We start from the raw sequence: 21,014 nt of genomic DNA, 5'->3' as shown, positions 1-21,014 counted from the left end.
GGTTACCCCTGAAAACATCACTGCATTAGGCATTACACGGAGATGGATGAAATTAAAATACTATCTAACTTTTCTAAAGACAAAAATACATTTCTAGAAACTCCTGGGCTTTGCAGGAATCACGCGATTGCCTTATTTCAGTGTCAGAATGGTGAGTTTGCAGTGTGATGACGTACAGTAAAGCAGCGAGAGAACGCTGACGATCTCAGCATTTAGCCGAGCGATCTACCGCTGCTTTACACCTTGGGACCGGCTTGACATGATTTCCATTAAATTGTTAATTACATTCTAGGAGCTTAGCATAAAACACACATGGCTCAACATCAGACAGAAACACACGCTCATCTGCGAGAGAAGCCTGTCTCCCTCAACAGGGAAGTGAAACCACAGCGCTTCTGGGAAATTGGCCGCTCGTAAAGTGTTTTTGTTGGGGGTTAGTACTCGTTGGCAGATGAAGAAATGATTGCACTACCGTCCCTTGAGCAGCTTCACGGAGGGAGCCTTACTCCCAGAGCCAATCATAATTCGACAAACAAAAAAGTTGTGCGTTGGGACGATGGGAGAGAAAGCTATCAGACGGCGGTGGGGTCGCCGATGGCAGTGATGCTGGAACCGCTTTCTGCTGACCGTCTGACTGAAGATTATACATATTTTGCTGTTTCTCTTCAAACTACTGCAAGTGCAAATTCAAAAAAAAGTTTATATTATTAAAGGATGTTTGTTGGTGGTGACCTGTCAAGGGACTGAGGTCAAATCCGGTGCAATGCATTCAATGGAAACAATTAGCCTATGCTAAAAATTGTACATGGTCGTCCCTTTTCAAATAAAAAATAAATAAATATTGAATATAAAAAAAAATGATACAATAATGCATAATATAATATACATTATTAGGCCTGTCACAATTATTAATTAATTGTCGGACCGTGGTCATTCGTTCTAATCGCAATTATTTGAGACGATCGCAGTAATTGTGGAGTTTCAATTTCAATCACAATCCCACATTCAAATGATATATTCACAGAAAGTAAATCATATGGGTCTATTTTATTTAAATTTTTATAATTACCTCAATCTGTCATTTAATTATTTTTTATATATATTATATACGCCTCAATTATTATCAGCACACAATTCATGATCATGACAGGCCTTTGCATTACAATATTAAAAGATTACAAAATTTGTTTTCAATTATTTTCAAAGACATAATGCTCTACATTTTTCTCATGCATTGACACAGCAGTCACTAGTGAACATTTTATAACATATAAAGTGATGCACTATTCAAAAACTCATGGTAGACATTCAGTATTTCTCTAACTGGCTGTGTTCCAGTCCACTTTTAGACACGCACTTGCGAACTTCCCTAAGCACTTCCCCGCGGGGGAATCCCCGCCGCCATTTTGAAGTGCGTTCCACTTCGTGAAGTTTATATGGACAGACCCTCGTTCCCTCGAGTCTACTTCGTACACTTCAGGCACCTATATGTCCCACAATGCAGTACGATTGTGACGTCACCACAGATCTCGTCTAATCACCACCACAACAAACAACTCTATGATATATTAATTATATATATATATATATTTTTTAAAAACAACCCAAACACACCCATATACATTTGGATGCTGAATTAAACAAATTCTTAAAGGGAAAACATTTTTTTTTTTTTATAATAAATCAACTCCACATCTGATTCCAAGTGATCAAGGGCTTAGGACGTTCCAGTTCAGCCCACTGCAGTTTCCGCCAGTAGTGGGCGCTCGTGCACCGTAAGCAATGCCGTTCATCCGAGTGAACGAGGCGGAGGGAAGTTAGCGAGTGAAGGGCATGACGATTTTGGACTGGGACGCAGCCCTGGTCTGAACAAAGTTTCTGTTCCAGCATGCATTGCAGTATAAATACATTATCCATTTGTTTGTGTAGGATTATTGTTGGCAAAGTTCCCTACATGTTAAAGGGATATTCACTCACACTGTTATCATTTACTCACTCTCTTTCTTGTATGGAGCATAAAAGAAGATTCTGAGAAAGTGTTTTCATCTATACAATGGAAACGTCACGTCTGTTTTTGGTTTGTTTGCACTTTCATGTTTTCATGTCTTTTATTTTGTAATTTGCCTTAGCCGTGTTTCATGTTCCTGTCATGTGATTCCCTTTTCCTCATGTGATCCTGCTCCTCTTCTATGTGTCAGGTCCTGATTGGATAACTTCTTCATGTGTTGTGTTATCATTGGTTCTTTGTCTTATGTGTCACGTTTTGATTGGTTCCTTGTTTCACTGTGTTTGTTGTTAGGTCATAGTCTGTTAGTACAGCGCTTAAAATGTGCTGCAACTTTTATTCCAAAGTGACTTATATAATGCATTTAACATCAAATAAGCAAAAAGTAGACACTTACAGGTTTTTATAGACATATTTCTCATGTCTGTTCTGTAAGTATTTGCTGTGTTTTGGTTCATTTTTGTGACGCGCTCCAGAAAGAAGTTCACGGAGACAGAGACGGCAGCGCATCATGTTGGTTTTCTTTATTTTACGAAAGCTAATGTTTTGTTGTTATTTTGAGTGTACAAGAAAATAGACCCTTTACAGTTCGAATGATGTCTTCTGACCATACTGTAGACTGCAGACTGATATCTGTATGACCATAAATGACGGAGTATTTATAAGTTGTTTCTGCTGCTATAAGGAAAGAAAATCCATCAGCCTATTCATCACCAAAGTAAAAATGCAGTCATCCAAACACAGGGAAACTCAACAGAAATGCTCTGCGTGTTTTTCCGAACACATTTTGCACATGTGAAGGATGCTGTTTTATGTGGATATTGGGGCACAAGTGAAATACAAAGCCTTGTTTACATAATCAATAATAGTTTAGCATCCAAATACATGCAAACATTTGGATTTGGGCCAAATGAGAGAGGAGCACAACGCCAATTTCAGTTTTGCTTTAAATAAATTAGTTTAGGCTGTAAAATAAATGTTGTTTGTGATGAATGCCACTATTATTTATGTTTATTTTATAGGCTACTTATATTTGTCCTTCCTGATTTGTTTTGTTCTGAATACCAATAAATTAAAAGGATTTGTTGTCGTGTGAGGGGAAATAAATAATATTTGTAAACATTTAGTTTTATTTAACGTTTTTTACATTATTTTGAACGTAATAATAAAATGCGACTGATACACCAATGCTATTTATCTTTGTTTTTTATCTCTCAACAACTTACGTTTGACCCAGTGCAACTTATTTTCCGGAAAATGTAGTTTTATTGAAAAGTGCATATTTACAGATTGGCACCATTTGCGCCAATAAAACAAACATAAGCTATTGAGTTCATTACTCCCACCCACATTAACTTTGGGTTTAATCACTGTTATAATTAAAAAGGGGGTCTTTGGAACATTTTCTGCTCTATAAGGCCCCAAAAAGGCTGAAAACCCCTGTGTTAATGATCATTTGTGATCAGCTAAGCCTTTAAGGGCCCTATTTTAGCAATCTAAGCTCATGGTCTAAAGCGCAGAGCACAAGTGCACTTAGTGCGTCCGAATACACTTTTGCTAGTTTAAAGCAACACTATGTATTTTTTCAACCTTCATAATATATTTCCAAGACCCTGGTACATCGACTTACAATAGGTTGAATGACACGTCTGCCATAGCCTGATGGGGTCTGTATTGCTTTTACTGGCAATACGTAACTTCGGGGTTCGGGTAGTAACCCGAGCACAAAAAGAACTACAAAATTCGACTGCTTTACGGCATATTCCCCCACCACTTCCTCAAATTCACTTCCCCCACCACTTCCTCAAATTCGGACGTGAGAGGCCAACCAGCGTTTGTTTTCCGGCTTTCGTGCGTATGTTTTTGTCATGGCCAAAGCAGCAATGGACAAAAAAAATCAGAAGTAAGCCTATGTCTAAACGGCGTGTACAAGTTTGGTAGAGGCTACATTCTTGCAAGCAAGTTTTTTTTTTTTTTTTTTTTTTGCACACCTGGCATCCCCCTCGCGCTTGAATATATTCAACACTATAAAATCTGACGAAATACAATACTCTTTTTTTACAATTATCTTATTTAGCCTAGCCATTTTTAATAGGATGGACAGTTGAAGGAAGGAACCCAACCTCGTTATACTTAATAAATATATTTGCTTCTTCTTGGCCTACTAAAGTGTTCCAGCAACGGGAGTGTTCTCTGGCTAGAGCAGAACAGCGGAGTGTGTGTGTGGACAGAAGTGCATGAGAACAGCGGAGTGTGTGTGTGGACAGAAGTGCATGCCTGAGCTTGTATTTTGGGCAAGCGTTGCTTTGACATTGTGGAAAATAGAATAATAGAAACAAAATGTATTAAGCTTTTTACCCGTTATTATCAATCTAAATTAATCTCGTTTTTAATTTAACTTAATTTTGTTTTTCTTTATTTAAATTTCGTTTTTTTCTTTATTTAAATTTCGTTTTTTATTTATTTAAATTTCGTTTTTTATTTATTTAAATAAATTTCATTTTTCTTTATTTAAATAAATTTCGTTTTTCTTTATTTAAATTTAGTTTTTCTTTATTTAAATTTAGTTTTTTCTTTATTTAAATTTAGTTTTTCTTTATTTAAATTTAGTTTTTCTTTATTTAAATCTACCCTTACTGTGTCAGTAATTTGTTAGTCAGAAAAATATTAGACTACCTTATTAAAAGTATTGCTTAAGTTAACAGACCTGTGTGTGTGTGTGTTACGTGCGAGTGTATTTACTTTGTGTTGTTCATGGGGAAGATGTGTTTAATATCACTAGCGATCACTAGTGCAGTGTCCGTCCTCGGAGCATAAGCTCTGCCCGCGTGAGGTGCGCCGCTTCCCGCTTGCGCTGTTCTGTAGTTTATTAAAAGTTTATTAATTCTGAACGTGTCGCTTCTCGCGTGTCTATCTATATTGCACCAAATGCGACACTGCACTCCCTTGTGAAGTCGACTGGATGAACGGTTCTCGAAATAATCAAAATGCAAACGGACAGACAAACACATAGAGATTCCTGCCTTTATTAGAGAGAAGAATATGTTCAGCCCCCTCTCTCCGAAGCTTCGAATATTCGATGTTCATTATTACTACCGAAGCTTCGAAGCTCAAAAAATGGTATTCGGACTAGGCCTAAATGATGCTGGCTTGTAAACGAGCTACGCGATCTTTTGGCGATTGAAAAAAATAAAACCCATGAAATTATATTCATATGACATGCTGAAATATATGCCACTGTACCTGTGATGAAGACATGTCACACGCAGCGCAGGCAGTCTGCCCAAGACGTGAGAACTCCTTCTGCAGAGTTCGGGGGTATCGGCTTGTCAACAAATGCACGTGTATCCCCTGGTGTAACCATGACAGATTTTACAACAATAGTAGAAGACAATACTGTTTCCCAACTGTAGGGGGACCCCGAGAGCAAAAGTTACTTGGTGTTACTTTAACGACGGGGAAAATGGTCGGCGCTCCCGGCGCTGGTCTAAAAGGGTCGTCCCTATTCTCTTAATGAGTAATGGGTGTGTTTTGGGATTTACGTGCGTTAAACCAATCAGAGTCTCATCTCCCATTCCCTTTAAATGCCAGTTGCGCTCGCGCCGTGGCGGATTCGCTATTAACACGACGATAGTGGAAAGACCGAAGCCGTCTCCAGAGCGCAAACGGATCTGCTCGTGCGCGAGGTCAAAGTGTGCAAGCAGAACATCTACGGGACAAGCCGGATTCACCATATCTTTATGTACACAATAATAATCTTTTACATTTTAATCCTTTTATTTTAAATATTTGGCATGTGTGTGTGCTGCTGAGCATCCCTGTGTGTGTAATAAGCAGAGTGTGTGCGCGTTGTGGACCCGCCTATAGGCGCACATTACTAACGCGCTCATTAAATAACAAAAAAAAAATATTGCGCCATTGACTTTAGACCAGGTCTCAGTTGGCCAATGACTCAGTCTATTTCTGTTGCCTCAAAATAGCAACGCTCCAACAATGCGCCTGAACACACACCTGAACACACACCTGGTTCTCAGACCAGCAGCTCAGGGGCCACAGATGGGCGCAAATGCATTTACCATTTAAACAACGTGACGCAGGACGTGAAAATGAAAACTGCGTCGGACTGAAACTAGCGAAAAACTCTTGTGTCGCGCTTGTCGCTGCATTGCACCGGGTGTAAGATGCGGCCCTATGTGTCATATAAACCCATAATAATTACAGATGACAAATTTGTGTGGTACTAATTGAAAATCTCCTGAAGAAGAATCGGTTGCAGCCTTATGCAAGCTCAAAATAATCCTGCTAATAAACAGTAAAGGTTATAATGTTCAGCACTGAAAATGACAGGATTGCTTTTGTTTAATCTTCATTAGACGTACAGAATCAGACAGGAGTGGTGCGTCTCAGAGCATTAATATTCCTTAATTCAATGCATGGAGAGAGAGCGGCGAGAGACACTGAGAGGAAGAGAGAGGAGAATGGGAAAATGCCATCTATAGATCATAAATAATGATGCACCCCGGTAAGTCTGAGTGCACTCAGCCATAAAAATAATAACACATATAGGCGGCTACAGTTGAGCACGTTCTCCAGGGATTGCAGGACGCGGACCATCAATCACACGCAATCCTAACAATCGATATGACTGTATATTGATCAGGGTCATTGTGAGAATCGCATATAAATGATTGTGGTCTTTATTGGGCCTTTGCAAAAGCACTAAGCATTTTATAGCCAATAATCAAGATGTGCATAGATATCAATCACACAACATGCCTGCAATATCCATAAGTGATGTACTGTGCATAATAACACACATTACGATAAAGTACATATACAGTACATAATAATGCAGTGATATCTAGCATCCGTTCACTGAGGCCTTCAGCACTACCAGCAATGATATTTCAGCTTCCATATATCTGACTCCAGTCTCATATAGATGATATGGATTATATCGATTTTGCAGACAGTCGATTTTCTAGATTAAAGTAACGCATGGGGTTCAGTGCAAGTTAGGCTCTATTGATGGCATCTGTGGCATTATGTCAATCATCACAGAAAATAATTTTAACTTGGCCCGCAGTTTATTCAAGAAAATGAGGCACTTGCAAAAAACAAGTGAGGTTAACTAGTTTTAGATTTTTTTTATTTTTTTTATTTTTCACATTAATTCACACATTTGATTTTTTTTGGGTGTCTTAATTAGTGTGCTGTTCTGATTTTCAATAAAACCCTCAGAGAACATGTGTTTTGAAAGGTTAATACCACAAATCAGTGTTATTTTAGTATAATTTGAGTTTGATTAATTTAATTTATATATATATATAGATATGTATTTTTTTTATATATATATACAGTGAGGAAAATAAGTATTTGAACACCCTGCTATTTTGCAAGTTCTCCCACTTGGAAATCATGGAGGGGTCTGAAATTGTCATCGTAGGTGCATGTCCACTGTGAGAGACATAATCTATAAAAAAAATCCAGAAATCACAATGTATGATGATTTAACTATTTATTTGTATGATACAGCTGCAAATAAGTATTTGAACACCTGTCTATCAGCTAGAATTCTGACCCTCAAAGACCTGTTAGTCTGCCTTTAAAATGTCCACCTCCACTCCATTTATTATCCTAAATTAGATGCACCTGTTTGAGGTCGTTAGCTGCATAAAGACACCTGTCCACCCCATACAATCAGTAAGAATCCAACTACTAACATGGCCAAGACCAAAGAGCTGTCCAAAGACACTAGAGACAAAATTGTACACCTCCACAAGGCTGGAAAGGGCTACGGGGAAATTGCCAAGCAGCTTGGTGAAAAAAGGTCCACTGTTGGAGCAATCATTAGAAAATGGAAGAAGCTAAACATGACTGTCAATCTCCCTCGGACTGGGGCTCCATGCAAGATCTCACCTCGTGGGGTCTCAATGATCCTAAGAAAGGTGAGAAATCAGCCCAGAACTACACGGGAGGAGCTGGTCAATGACCTGAAAAGAGCTGGGACCACCGTTTCCAAGGTTACTGTTGGTAATACACTAAGACGTCATGGTTTGAAATCATGCATGGCACGGAAGGTTCCCCTGCTTAAACCAGCACATGTCAAGGCCCGTCTTAAGTTTGCCAATGACCATTTGGATGATCCAGAGGAGTCATGGGAGAAAGTCATGTGGTCAGATGAGACCAAAATAGAACTTTTTGGTCATAATTCCACTAAACGTGTTTGGAGGAAGAAGAATGATGAGTACCATCCCAAGAACACCATCCCTACTGTGAAGCATGGGGGTGGTAGCATCATGCTTTGGGGGTGTTTTTCTGCACATGGGACAGGGCGACTGCACTGTATTAAGGAGAGGATGACCGGGGCCATGTATTGCGAGATTTTGGGGAACAACCTCCTTCCCTCAGTTAGAGCATTGAAGATGGGTCGAGGCTGGGTCTTCCAACATGACAATGACCCGAAGCACACAGCCAGGATAACCAAGGAGTGGCTCTGTAAGAAGCATATCAAGGTTCTGGCGTGGCCTAGCCAGTCTCCAGACCTAAACCCAATAGAGAATCTTTGGAGGGAGCTCAAACTCCGTGTTTCTCAGCGACAGCCCAGAAACCTGACTGATCTAGAGAAGATCTGTGTGGAGGAGTGGGCCAAAATCCCTCCTGCAGTGTGTGCAAACCTGGTGAAAAACTACAGGAAACGTTTGACCTCTGTAATTGCAAACAAAGGCTACTGTACCAAATATTAACATTGATTTTCTCAGGTGTTCAAATACTTATTTGCAGCTGTATCATACAAATAAATAGTTAAAAATCATACATTGTGATTTCTGGATTTTTTTAAGATTATGTCTCTCACAGTGGACATGCACCTACGATGACAATTTCAGACCCCTCCATGATTTCTAAGTGGGAGAACTTGCAAAATAGCAGGGTGTTCAAATACTTATTTTCCTCACTGTATATAGTCATTTTTATAAGTTTAAATTGAGTTTTAATTGATTTTTATTTTATTTTTAGTTACTTTATTACATCAAGTTAAACTAAATGAAAATGAGAAATGCTGATAATAAAATAATGATTTTTTTTTTGTTTGTTTTGTTTTATGTGTTATCTTATAAATGTGTTTTTTTTTTTTTTTTTTTTTTATGGCTTTAGTTTTAGTTTCAGCTAAATATAATAACCCTGCCAGAAATATAAATTCAGGAATCGATTACTCACACAATGCTGTTACAAACTCATAAGACTGTCGTTCATCTTCGAAACTCAAACAAAGAACTTTGTATTTATTTCTTTCTCTCCAGTGAATGTCCATAAAACACAAGTAAACAAGCGGATTAATCAAAGTCTTCTGAAGACATGATTATTGAATTAAAAAGATTTAATTTAGGCTTTTTATTACGTATATAACACATAACAACCTGCCTACAAAATAATAAATAAAAAAACAAGAGTAACACTTTATTTTACAGTGTCCTTGTTACATATGTTACATGTATCATAGTAATAACAGTAAATTATGCATAATTACATGCAACTAACCCTAATCCTAATCCTACCCTAACCCTATAGTAAGTACATGTAGTTAATTAATATTACTCAGTACTTAAATATATAATAACACTGTAACAATGACACCTTAAAATAAAGTGTAACCAAAACAAGTTTTTACGGAATAATTCATGTTATGATTTAACAAAAAATATGAGCTGGAGTGAGTTACTGTAAGTGGGATTTTTGCTTTAAAAACTATCAAAAGTATTTTAATCGCTACAAATGCTGTCGACAGAGCTTAACTTAAAGACAACACTAACATTTATCTCTATGTAATCAATTAATTAATTAAGTTTGTATGTCCGCCTTCCCAACATTCCCTTTTCAAAGGAGAGCTCCACTTCCTGTGTGATGGCCGGTCCTGCTCTCTGATTGGTTGATTACCTGCGACTTGCATTAGCATGGCTCCGGTGCTGTAGGCCTCGACTCTGACGAAACACGAGTAACTTCCCTCGTCCGCGACGCGCACGTTCTTCAGCAGGAGCGAGGCGTTCCCGAACCTCAGCTGGCCGGGGAACAAGCTGGTGCGGTTGGAGAACCGCTCGTCTTGGTCGGTCAACTGATCCTGGCTCTTCCAATAACTGTGTACGTTGCGCTTGGTGTCCGACAGCTGCCAGAACACGCTCAGGTCCGACAGGTTAAACTCGGAGACCCCGGAGAAAGAGCAGTTCAGGACTGTGTCCATCCCAAACTGAGACACCACAGGGGATTCTGGGACGTGGACTATGAGAGCTGCGGAAGATAAGATAAGATAAGATAAGATAAGATAAGATAAGATAAGATAAGATAAGATAAGATAAGATAAGATAAGATAAGATGCTGTGACATAGTTAATCTGATTCCTTTTTTTTTTTTTTTTTGGCTAGTAGAAGTTCTGAATGGCTGGATGGCTGAACTTGCACATTTTGTAGCCAAATCGGCCAGTGAGTGAAAAAGTTCATTCAAACCCTGTTTATTATCATTGTATGCACACAGTAGTAAACATTAACGAAATGGAGTTAGCAGCTCAAAGAGAGATTCATTAAAGGAGTCAGGATTGAATTCATCATATGTTCATTGATCTTGTCAAATAAGAGAGCTTGATGAATAATGAAAAGAACAGCTTGTATTGAAACTGGGCTGCAAAACCTGAAAGGTCAAGGTTTGTCTTATTAGGTAATATATAACAACCATATTTCTCCAATCACAAACATTAAAAAGTAGTCACGTATTCTGACAACATATGAAGAAGAAAAACAGAAAGTAAATATACAGTGGGAGAGAGGGCAGAACATGGTCTGGATTATGAGAGAGAGAGAGAGAGAGAGAGAGAGAGAGAGAGAGAGAGAGAGAGAGAGAGAGAGAGAGAGAGAGAGAGAGAGAGAGAGAGAGAGAGAGAGAGGAAATCCAAGCTTTAAAATATATTTTATACATTCATATTAATATATTAAATATTAAAATAAGACATCAGCAATATATATGAGCATTAAGCTGAGCATGACAAGAAAAAAATATTCACTACAAGAATTTTTATGAATTATTTAATATTTTATTAATTTCCATGACTTTTTCAGGCCTTGAAATCCAAATTGTATAATTTTCAGGATTTCCATGACTGTGCAAAACTTGTCTTTATGGCACAAATAAACTTTACCAACATTATATGGATGGATGGATGGATGGATGGATGGATGCATGGATGGATGGATGGATGGCCATAGAAGCTTTGATTGGACAGAGAAAAGGATAGAACAATAGATGGAAAGAGAGAACAATAGAATGAAAGATAAATGTATGATTGGATGGATGGATGGATGGATGGATGGATGGATGGATGGATAAATAGTATCCCCTTTAAGTTTGACAAGCACTTCCAACTCTTTCACTGCACACACACACACACACACACACTAATATTGACACAATTATTTTGTTCATAATGATCAAGTGTCGAAGGAAATAAAGATCAACATTTCCACATTTGAATTTCCTAATTAGTCAGTCAGTTCTCCGTCTAAACTAACAGTAGCACATCACATCCAAACAGTAGACAGGAGAAATTATGTTTTGTTTTCATTTATGGATGCGATATATAATTGTGTTTTTGTGGGAGATGATGTTAGATTAATATTTGTCTGCTCTGTGTTATTCTGCTTCTGTTGGTCTTCTTTAAGAGTGTTTGATCATTGATGCATCCGAGCGCACAAAAGGAACGTCGTAAAAACTGTCCATCTTTTACTCCCACCGGCACATGATCGCTGTTTCTGCCGTCACACACACCAAACCCGCGGACAGCAGAAGCACATCGACACACACAACCCTCCACACGTTACATGTGTTACTATAGTGAAAGCACATGTCCACACGTTACATGTGTTACTATAGTGAAAGCACATGTCCACACGTTACATGTGTTACTATAGTGAAAGCACATGTCCACATGTTACATGTGTTATTATAGTGAAAGCACATGTCCACATGTTACATGTGTTACTATAGTGAAAGCACATGTCCACATGTTACATGTGTTACTATAGTGAAAGCACATGTCCACATGTTACATGTGTTCCTATAGTGAAAGCACATGTCCACATGTTATGTGTTACTATAGTGAAAGCACATGTCCACATGTTACATGTGTTACTATAGTGAAAGCACGTGTCCACATGTTACATGTGTATCTATAGTGAAAGCACATGTCCACGTTACATGTGTTTCTATAGTGAAAGCACATGTCCACATGTTACATGTGTTACTATAGTGAAAGCACATGTCCAGATGTTACATGTGTTACTATAGTGAAAGCACATGTCCACATGTTATGTGTTCCTATAGTGAAAGCACATGTCCACATGTTACATGTGTTACTATAGTGAAAGCACATGTTCACATGTTATGTGTTACTATAGTGAAAGCACATGTCCACATGTTACATGTGTTACTATAGTGAAAGCACGTGTCCACATGTTACATGTGTATCTATAGTGAAAGCACATGTCCACGTTACATGTGTTTCTATAGTGAAAGCACGTGTCCACATGTTACATGTGTTACTATAGTGAAAGCACATGTCCAGATGTTACATGTGTTACTATAGTGAAAGCACATGTCCACATGTTACATGTGTTACTATAGTGAAAGCACATGTCCACATGTTATGTGTTACTATAGTGAAAGCACATGTCCACATGTTACATGTGTTACTATAGTGAAAGCACGTGTCCACATGTTACATGTGTATCTATAGTGAAAGCACATGTCCACGTTACATGTGTTTCTATAGTGAAAGCACGTGTCCACATGTTACATGTGTTACTATAGTGAAAGCACATGTCCAGATGTTACATGTGTTACTATAGTGAAAGCACATGTCCACATGTTACATGTGTTCCTATAGTGAAAGCACATGTCCACATGTTATGTGTTACTATAGTGAAAGCACATGTCCACATGTTACATGTGTTACTATAGTGAAAGCACGTGTCCACATGTTACATGTGTATCTATAGTGAAAGCACATGTCCACGTTACATGTGTATCTATAGTGAAAGCACATGTCCAGATGTTACATGTGTTACTATAGTGAAAGCACGTGTCCACATGTTACATGTGTTTCTATAGTGAAAGCACGTGTCCATATGTTACATGTGTTCCTATAGTGAAAGCACGTGTCCACACGCTACATGTGTTATTATAGTGAAAGCACGTGTATGGAAAGCCAACAAGGCCAAAAACACGTGAATTTTAACACGTCAACAACGTGTATTTCACGTGCATTCAACACTTTAAATACGCGTGACAAATCAGCGGGTTAAATACGCATATTCAATGTGTATTTAACACGTGAAATACGCGTGAAATACACGTTAAAAATCAGTTTGAACGGGTCAGTGTCCCGTTTGGCATTGGCTGCTGAAGACTTGGATCTAACCATTTCTGGTGGTGTACCGTTTATAGACTGGGCTACCTCCATTGAACATGCTATAGATCAGCTGATTCAGCCTATTTTTATTTTTTTTTGTATAGCCTATAGAAATAATACATTTAAATTGCAGTTTCATGAAAATTTAGCCCTGCAGAGTTCAGCTTAATGATTATTTTTTTATTTTTTTTAATGTAATAAATTTTCAGTGACATCAATTCTGATTTAAAATAGTAATGCATATGTTAACAAACTGACCCACTGTACATTTTATCATGCAGATGATTTGTATGATCACAAGCTTGGATGTCAACTGGCCTGGCTCAGTCAGAGTCTGTGTTCTGTCAGTGCTTGAGGAAGGTAAAGTAAGTGGGGAACTGAAAAAATGAGTTAGCTTTAATATCACAGTCTCGTCTCAGTAAACTGCTGGTTAGGTTTGAACTCTGCCACAGGGTGTCCGCCGTCCAGTAAGAGACTTGGTGAAAAGATGTTGGACATTTGAGTGTAACCTGTTTATTTGTCACCACAACAACTCAGTTATTAACAAGGATTGAATAGTTGCCCTTAGTTGTGTGTGTATTTACTGTGTGGTTTTCTATAGAAACAGAAAATGCAGAGTAAATACAATAACATTAAATATTACAGATATACACATGATGAATATTCAGCAAAATACACAACTGACTTGCTCATTAAGTTAAACAGTAAACAGCTTGATTTGTTGTATATATTATCAGCTGTGCTCTGTCTGGACATGTTCGTAAGAATATCTCAAAAACGAGCACTTAGACAGTGAACTATGGCCTTAGCAGGGTCACTGTATACAGTAGAGTAACGGAGAACACCAGGTGAATTTCCCCAAAATGAATCAAAAAAGGCTGTGACATATACTTACAACTTTGAATTATATGTTCTCTTGATCTGGTGCCAATAACACTGAGCTGTTGCAGGGGTTTGGTTCATAGCTTCAAGCTTTATGATCTGTTTCATGGCATCAACAAAGCCTGACTGCTTTGGTTTGGTTTTGTCAACTCAAATCTAATCCTTTAACCATGAGTTTGTTCAGCTACCTTCATGGAATAGGTCATTGAGCAGTGTGCAGTACAGTTAGTCTTCTCCTAGCTTTTTAATACTTTCAGTAAGCCAATCAAGTCTGTCACATTGCTAAACAAGCATATAAACTGTCACAAAAGCAGCCGTAAAATTAATTCCAGCTGTTATGAAGTGTACAATAGGCTTCTCAGTAACAATTCAGATTACTTGCAGAAATAAACAGTGTGTGGTTCTAAAAAAATATATATATAATAAGCTACTTAGTATTTTTATGTTTATATGTTTATTTAAATGTTATAAAGTGCTTTAACAAATTGCCTCATCATTTTTACAGATAAATTGCTTTAATACCAATGATCAGGGTGGCCTAGGACTTTAGTAGAATACTTCTGCTGTCAGGAAAGCCAAATCAAGCTCTTACACCTGTCCTGACCTGAGCACAAGCTCTCATTCTAATCCTGAAAGTCTTCAATACTTATATATAAAGTCTTAAATAGCCTTATATATAAAAATTTAAATACTTTAAGGGCCCTTTCACACCTGAAAGTCCGAACCAAAGTTCATGTTTTGATACATTGTATACATTAGGTTAGTTTTGGTTTGGTTTCACATTGCAATTATGCGAGCGAAAGAACTTTTCATGACGTATGCATCTTAACATTGATTGGTTTGTAAACGGACGTGCGTCTGACGTCAGCGTGTTGTCAGTTCGGCGGGTAACTTTGACAAGAATGAATGAACAGACGCATATCATTGCCACTATACTGTTATTATTACGGCATTACTTCCTGCAGCACCAGCTATACTCCAGGCTAGTTCAAATTCGCCAAATGAACGTCCTCGTTATGCGAACATTTTATAATCGCCGGCAGGACGCAGGACAAATGTGTGTGTGTGTGTGTGTGTGTGTGTGTGTGTGTGTGTGTGTGTGTGTGTCTGTGTACCTGTTTTTCTATCCCGGTGGGGACTTCAACCTGAATGCACACAGACTCATGGGGACTCGTGTCACAGTGGGGACCTAAATAGAGGTCCCCATGGGTAAACAAGCTTATAAATCATACAGAATGAGTTTTTTTGGAAATGTAAAAATGCAGAAAGTTTCCTGTGATGGGTAGGTTTAGGGGTAGGGTTAGTGTAAGGAGATAGAATATACCGTTTGTACAGTATAAAAACCATTAAGTCTATGGAGAGTCCCCACAAAGATAGTAAACCAGACATGTGTGTGTGTGTGTGTGTGTGTGTGTGTGTGTGTGTGTCTGTGTGTGTGTGTGTGTGTGTGTGTGTGTGTGTGTGTGTGTGTGTGTGTGCGTGCGCGCTGTGGGCTGGACTGCACATAAATATTCTTCTTCAGTTGTTTAGGCTACGCGGGAACCACCGGAACTGACCGGGTCTGAAAGTCCGAACCATACAGAAAATGCTTTCACACTAGAAACGAACCAAACCTTTGTTCAGTTTGATCCGGACCGAGACTACCTCTTTTCGTCTGACCAAATTTCGTCTGTTTGGTCCGGACCGTGGTCCGGGGGAGGATTCACACCTGTAATTTTGATAGAAAAGTCCGAAAGTCTGGACCAAACAAGGTAGGTGTGAAAGGGCCCTAAGTCTTTAAATTCATTTAAATTGTTAATATCACCTGTGTACCTAATTACTGTTTGTCTGATGAGTGCACAATCTCTGAACAAAAAGGTTTCAGTAAGCGCACCTGCTAGCGATAGCTGTAAATGTAAGCACAACACAAGCTCACGTTGTTTTCCAAAGACAGATATCGATTACGATGGTCTGTATCTTAAGCCTGCACTGACTGCTTACCTCCACTGGAACTGATTTCCCCACACAAATGTTCACGCTTTGATGTTAAAGCTAGAATGTCCACTGATGTGTTTATTTACAAAAAGGCATGAGTGGAGAAAAACAATTTTATTTTTATCTAAATTTTCATAAAACTGCAATTGATATATATTATTTCTATAGGTTATACAAAAAAAAGACAAAAAAAGGACAAAATAAATAGGCTGAATAAGCTGATCTATAGCATGTTCAATGGTGGTAGGCTAGCCTATGAACGGTACACCCCCCTAAGCTCACAGAAATGGTTAGACCTAAGTCTTCAGCAGCCAATGACACTGACCCGTTCAAACTGATTTTTAATGTTTATTTCACGCGTATTTTACGTATATTTAACGCGCTGATTTGTCACACGCATTCAACACGTATTTAACTTTGTCGTTGACGTGTTAAAATTCAAGTGTTTTTGGCCCTCTTGGCCTTCCATACATGGAGAGCGTCTCGGCGGGACAGGAACGATGATGACGTCACGGAAACTTCAGGAACACGTCAGTCCTCACATCATTAATGACGCTTAAATAAACCTCAATCTGTTCCACACAGGGGAGAGCGCTGTCAAACTGTGTGTGTGTGTGTGTGTGTGTGTGTGTGTGTGTGAGTGTGTGTGTGTGAGGACCAAATGTTCCCACAAGGGTAGTAGTACTTTTTGCTGGTCCTCAAGGAAAATTGATTGATACACATAATAAAATGTGTTTTTTTGAAAATGTAAACATACAGAAAGTTTTGTGTGATGGGCAGGTTTAGGGGTCGGGTTAGTGTGTGTGTGTGTGTGTGTGTGTGCAGTGATCTACAGTCTACAGTAAACAGCACAGGCATTTAGAAGAGCAGGCATTCTCTCTTCTTCTCTCTCTCTTCTCCTCTCTCTTCTCTCTCTCTCTCTTCTCTCTCTCTCTCTCTCTTCTCTCTCTCTCTTTACTCTTTCTTCTCTCTCTCTTCTCCTCTCTCTTTACTCTCTTTCTTCTCTCTCTCTCTCTTCTTCCCTCTCTTCTCTCTCTCTCTCTTCTCTCTCTCTCTCTCTCTCTTCTTCCCTCTCTTCTCTTCTCTCTCTCTCTCTTCTTCTTCTTCCCTCTCTTCTCCTCTCTCTTTACTCTTTCTTCTCTCTCTTCTCTCTCTCTTTACTCTTTCTTCTCTATCTTCTCTCTTCTTCTTCTTCTTCTTCTTCCCCCTCTTCTCTCTCTTCTTCTCTCTCTTCTCTCTCTCTCTTCTCTCTCTCGTTGTCCGGCACCATTAACACCGGGTCAGATGTGAACTCAGACTAGCCCCTTGTTTCCCCGTCTCCCTCCTCAAACTCACTCCTCTCCTCTTCTCTCCGATATATTCCTGCTGTTCCGGCTAAAAGCTTCTGCTAGATCAATCATCTGTGGTGTTTCCAATGTTCCCGCACTCTTACATAATTCCTAATCCGGGCATTCACTGCAGACGAGGGGCAGATTCACATTTAAAGGGTTTGAATGAGGATTCGAGCTCTTTTCAGTGGCCTTTCAGTGCTTTCGTTCGCAGACGTTCTGTGTTCGGATGCCATTTCTGCCACATACTGCATATTTGAATCTTTTAATTGTTTTCATACCTTTGTCAACTATATATAGCATTTTCATATGAAGCTGTTTATACACTATCAGCTGGAGCTGGCATGTGAAGGAGTGTGTGTACGCTGGAAAAATGCTTTGCCAGGGAATTTAAACGTGTCTAAATAAACTGGCTTGATTTATAAAGGAATCCGGCTGAACACATGAAGTCATCGGCACATTTGAACTGTGTGTGTGTGTGTGTGTGTGTGTGTGTGTGTACTAATCCTGTATCTCACAGTACACGACTGATACGTGATGAGGGCAATATTGTTTTTGTTTTGTTGGTCCAAATCAAACACATTAAATTGATTAAAAGTGACAGTAAAGACATTTATAATGTTACAAAAGATTATATTTCAAATAAATGCTGTTCTTTTGAGCATAAAGTCAGTCTGCCGTTCATTAATATCATTTACAGAGATGATCATTTAAAGAGATCTCACTGGTTAATCTTCTGTCCTACAGCCCATGAGAAGCCAGTGAACGGTGATATTCTGACAGTCCTGGAGGATGTCACACTTAAATTGACTGTAGATCTAGTCTAGACATCTAAAAATACTTCACAAATATAATATTTCACTTTCACAAAGTCATTGAGAGTAAACTCAGTTGGCCCAGTCTGTGCCGGTCTCAGATTGGATCAGATCAGAAGTGAGTTTATGGTAAGTGACGGACCGGACTGTATCGGACACACACTCATCCTCCGCTCTTCTCCAGCTGTCTCCTTACATTTAAAAAAATATATATCTCATATTTGCCTTTAACATCGCAACCAGTCAGTGTTGCCATGACGTCACTTCCCATGTCTCCAGACTGATGAGTCACATGACATTTACAGCTCAGTTAATTGGCTCAAAAATCTAGTCTTTTCTCCTCTATTGTGTCGTTTATCCGAGTGAAACGCTTCAGGAACAAGAGCAAATGTGGGCGGGGCTTGATTGTGTCTGTGGGGAATTGATTGGATGATTGGATGGTTGTGGTTTGCTATTGGCTGATCTCATGTGAGTGACAGGTTGCCCCGCCCTCGTCATCAGAGAAGAGAAGAGATGCTGCTGTTATTCTGATTCAAGATTATTAACTCAATAATCATGTGCACCGATAAATATTATTACTAGATGAGTAAAGTTTGTAAACAAAAAAAACATTGATGTTGGCTTGACAAAGCCTTGTCTGAAAGTTTGAAATAACTTAAAGGGTAACTAAACCCTAAACCAACTTTTTTTAGTTAATGATATGTAAGAATGGGGCTTTATTAGTGCTGTTCATTGATTCGAGTAACTTTTTTGACATTTGGGTATAAAGTGTTTTAATTCTACAATATATGGTGTAAAAACGTCTGAGTGCTGCCCTCTTCAGGTTGAACGGTGGCTACTGCAGTTGAATTTTCCTATTGGATGTTGCGGTACTGCGTGACGTAAGCAGGTTCCAGCTCACCACGCCTTGGATGAGCTAGCGTAGATTTATCTGTATTTAGTACAGTGGTCGAGGGCACGTAGGTGTAGTGTTGCTGGTTGCAACAGCACTGCTGGACTGCATAGCTTTCCAGCAGACTTGGAAATTAGGTGCCAGTGGTTGCATGCACTTGGCCTGGAAGACCGTGAGTGTGAAACCTGCATTTTACGCGGGATTGCTTCTCCAACGCAGTAGAGGTGGACATGGGCTTCTCCACACAGCTCGCGCTGAAAAGCGACGCATGTTGCTAGCATGCTTTAGCACATTGATAACATGAATTAGCATGTTGTTAACATTAAATAGTGTGTTGCTAACATGAATTAGCATGTTGCTAACATGATTTGACATGCTTCTATCATTTGTTAGCCTGTTGTTAGCATGTTTTAACATTGTCAGCATGATAACAAGTTGTCATGTCATGATTTAGCATTTTGCTAGCATGAATTAGCATGTTGCTAGTATGATTTAGCATGTTGCTACTGTTGCTAGTATGATTAGCACATTGATAGCATAAATTAGCATGTTGCTATCATATTTAAGTATATTGTCCTAGGATAGTCCTCAAGCTTTGCTAGTGATAGGCAACTTAAGTTGGTAAGAACGTAAGTCGGATCAGTTAGAAAAGATCCAGCGACCCGAGCCAGTCTGAAGGTCTGAGCCGAGTTTAGTGGTTGTAGCTTGAAAACCACCAAATGCTGTTTCTTTGTCAAGCTAACATCATTATTCTGATTTCATGGCGTCTTTAAGCTGAGATAATGTATTTCAACCATTTTAAAAAACGGTAAATGTTTTAACAAGTGCCACTATTTATTATATCTTTCTATCCCCAGCTCTCTCTCTCTCTCTCTCTCTCTCTCTCTCTCTCACACACACACACACACACTATCTCCGTCTTTCATAACATGAGCTGTAAAGCACCAAGGTTCACTAACAGAGGGTCCTGCCTCTCTTCTGCGAACACAACACACTCTTCAGACCAATATCAGGCCTGCCTCAAAGGCCAGTCGTGTGTGTGTGTGTGTGTGTGTGTGTGTGTGTGTGTTACACACACGAGCAGAACATGCTCACTCTTACAAACACACAATAACACGCTCAATATCATTGAAAAACACCGTGCTCAATATCTACCTGTGGAGAGACATGCAGCTCATTTTAAAGAGCTCAATAAGAGACTCGCTTTATCAGGCCTCCATCAACTCCAGCGCTGCAATTATTCACTCACACACACACACACACACACACACACACACACACACACACACACACACACACACGGCGGCTCATACGTGACACACTTTGCAGAGTTTTGCTGCCACACACACTTACCCGACCCTTAAATCTACCCATCACACACACACACACACACACTAACCCGACCCTTAAACCTACCCATCACACACACACACACACACACACACACACACACACACTAACCCGACCCCTAAACCTACCCATCACACACACACACACACACACTAACCCGACCCCTAAACCTACCCATCACACACACACACACACACACACACTAACCCGACCCCTAAACCTACCCATCACACACACACACACACACACACACACTAACCCTACCCCTAAACCTACCCATCACACACACACACACACACACACACACTAACCCGAC

At 39.2% G+C, this 21,014-nt stretch overlaps 1 protein-coding gene across 2 annotated transcripts in view; it reads right to left on the bottom strand.

Annotated features, from left to right (window-relative positions):
* cd276 (CD276 molecule) overlaps window positions 1–21,014 on the bottom strand; it is a 126,812-nt gene that overhangs the window by 83,568 nt on the left and 22,230 nt on the right. For both annotated transcript variants that reach the window (XM_084125184.1, XM_084125183.1), the window contains exon 3: window positions 9,941–10,288. In XM_084125184.1, the coding sequence (XP_083981310.1) occupies window positions 9,941–10,288 (348 nt within the window). The remainder of the gene's footprint in view (window positions 1–9,940; window positions 10,289–21,014) is intronic.

The sequence above is a fragment of the Abramis brama genome (genome assembly GCF_963993115.1).
Source record: "Abramis brama genome assembly, chromosome: 9".
Lineage (NCBI taxonomy): Eukaryota > Metazoa > Chordata > Actinopteri > Cypriniformes > Leuciscidae > Abramis > Abramis brama.
This window is presented reverse-complemented; position numbering and strand designations above follow the sequence as displayed.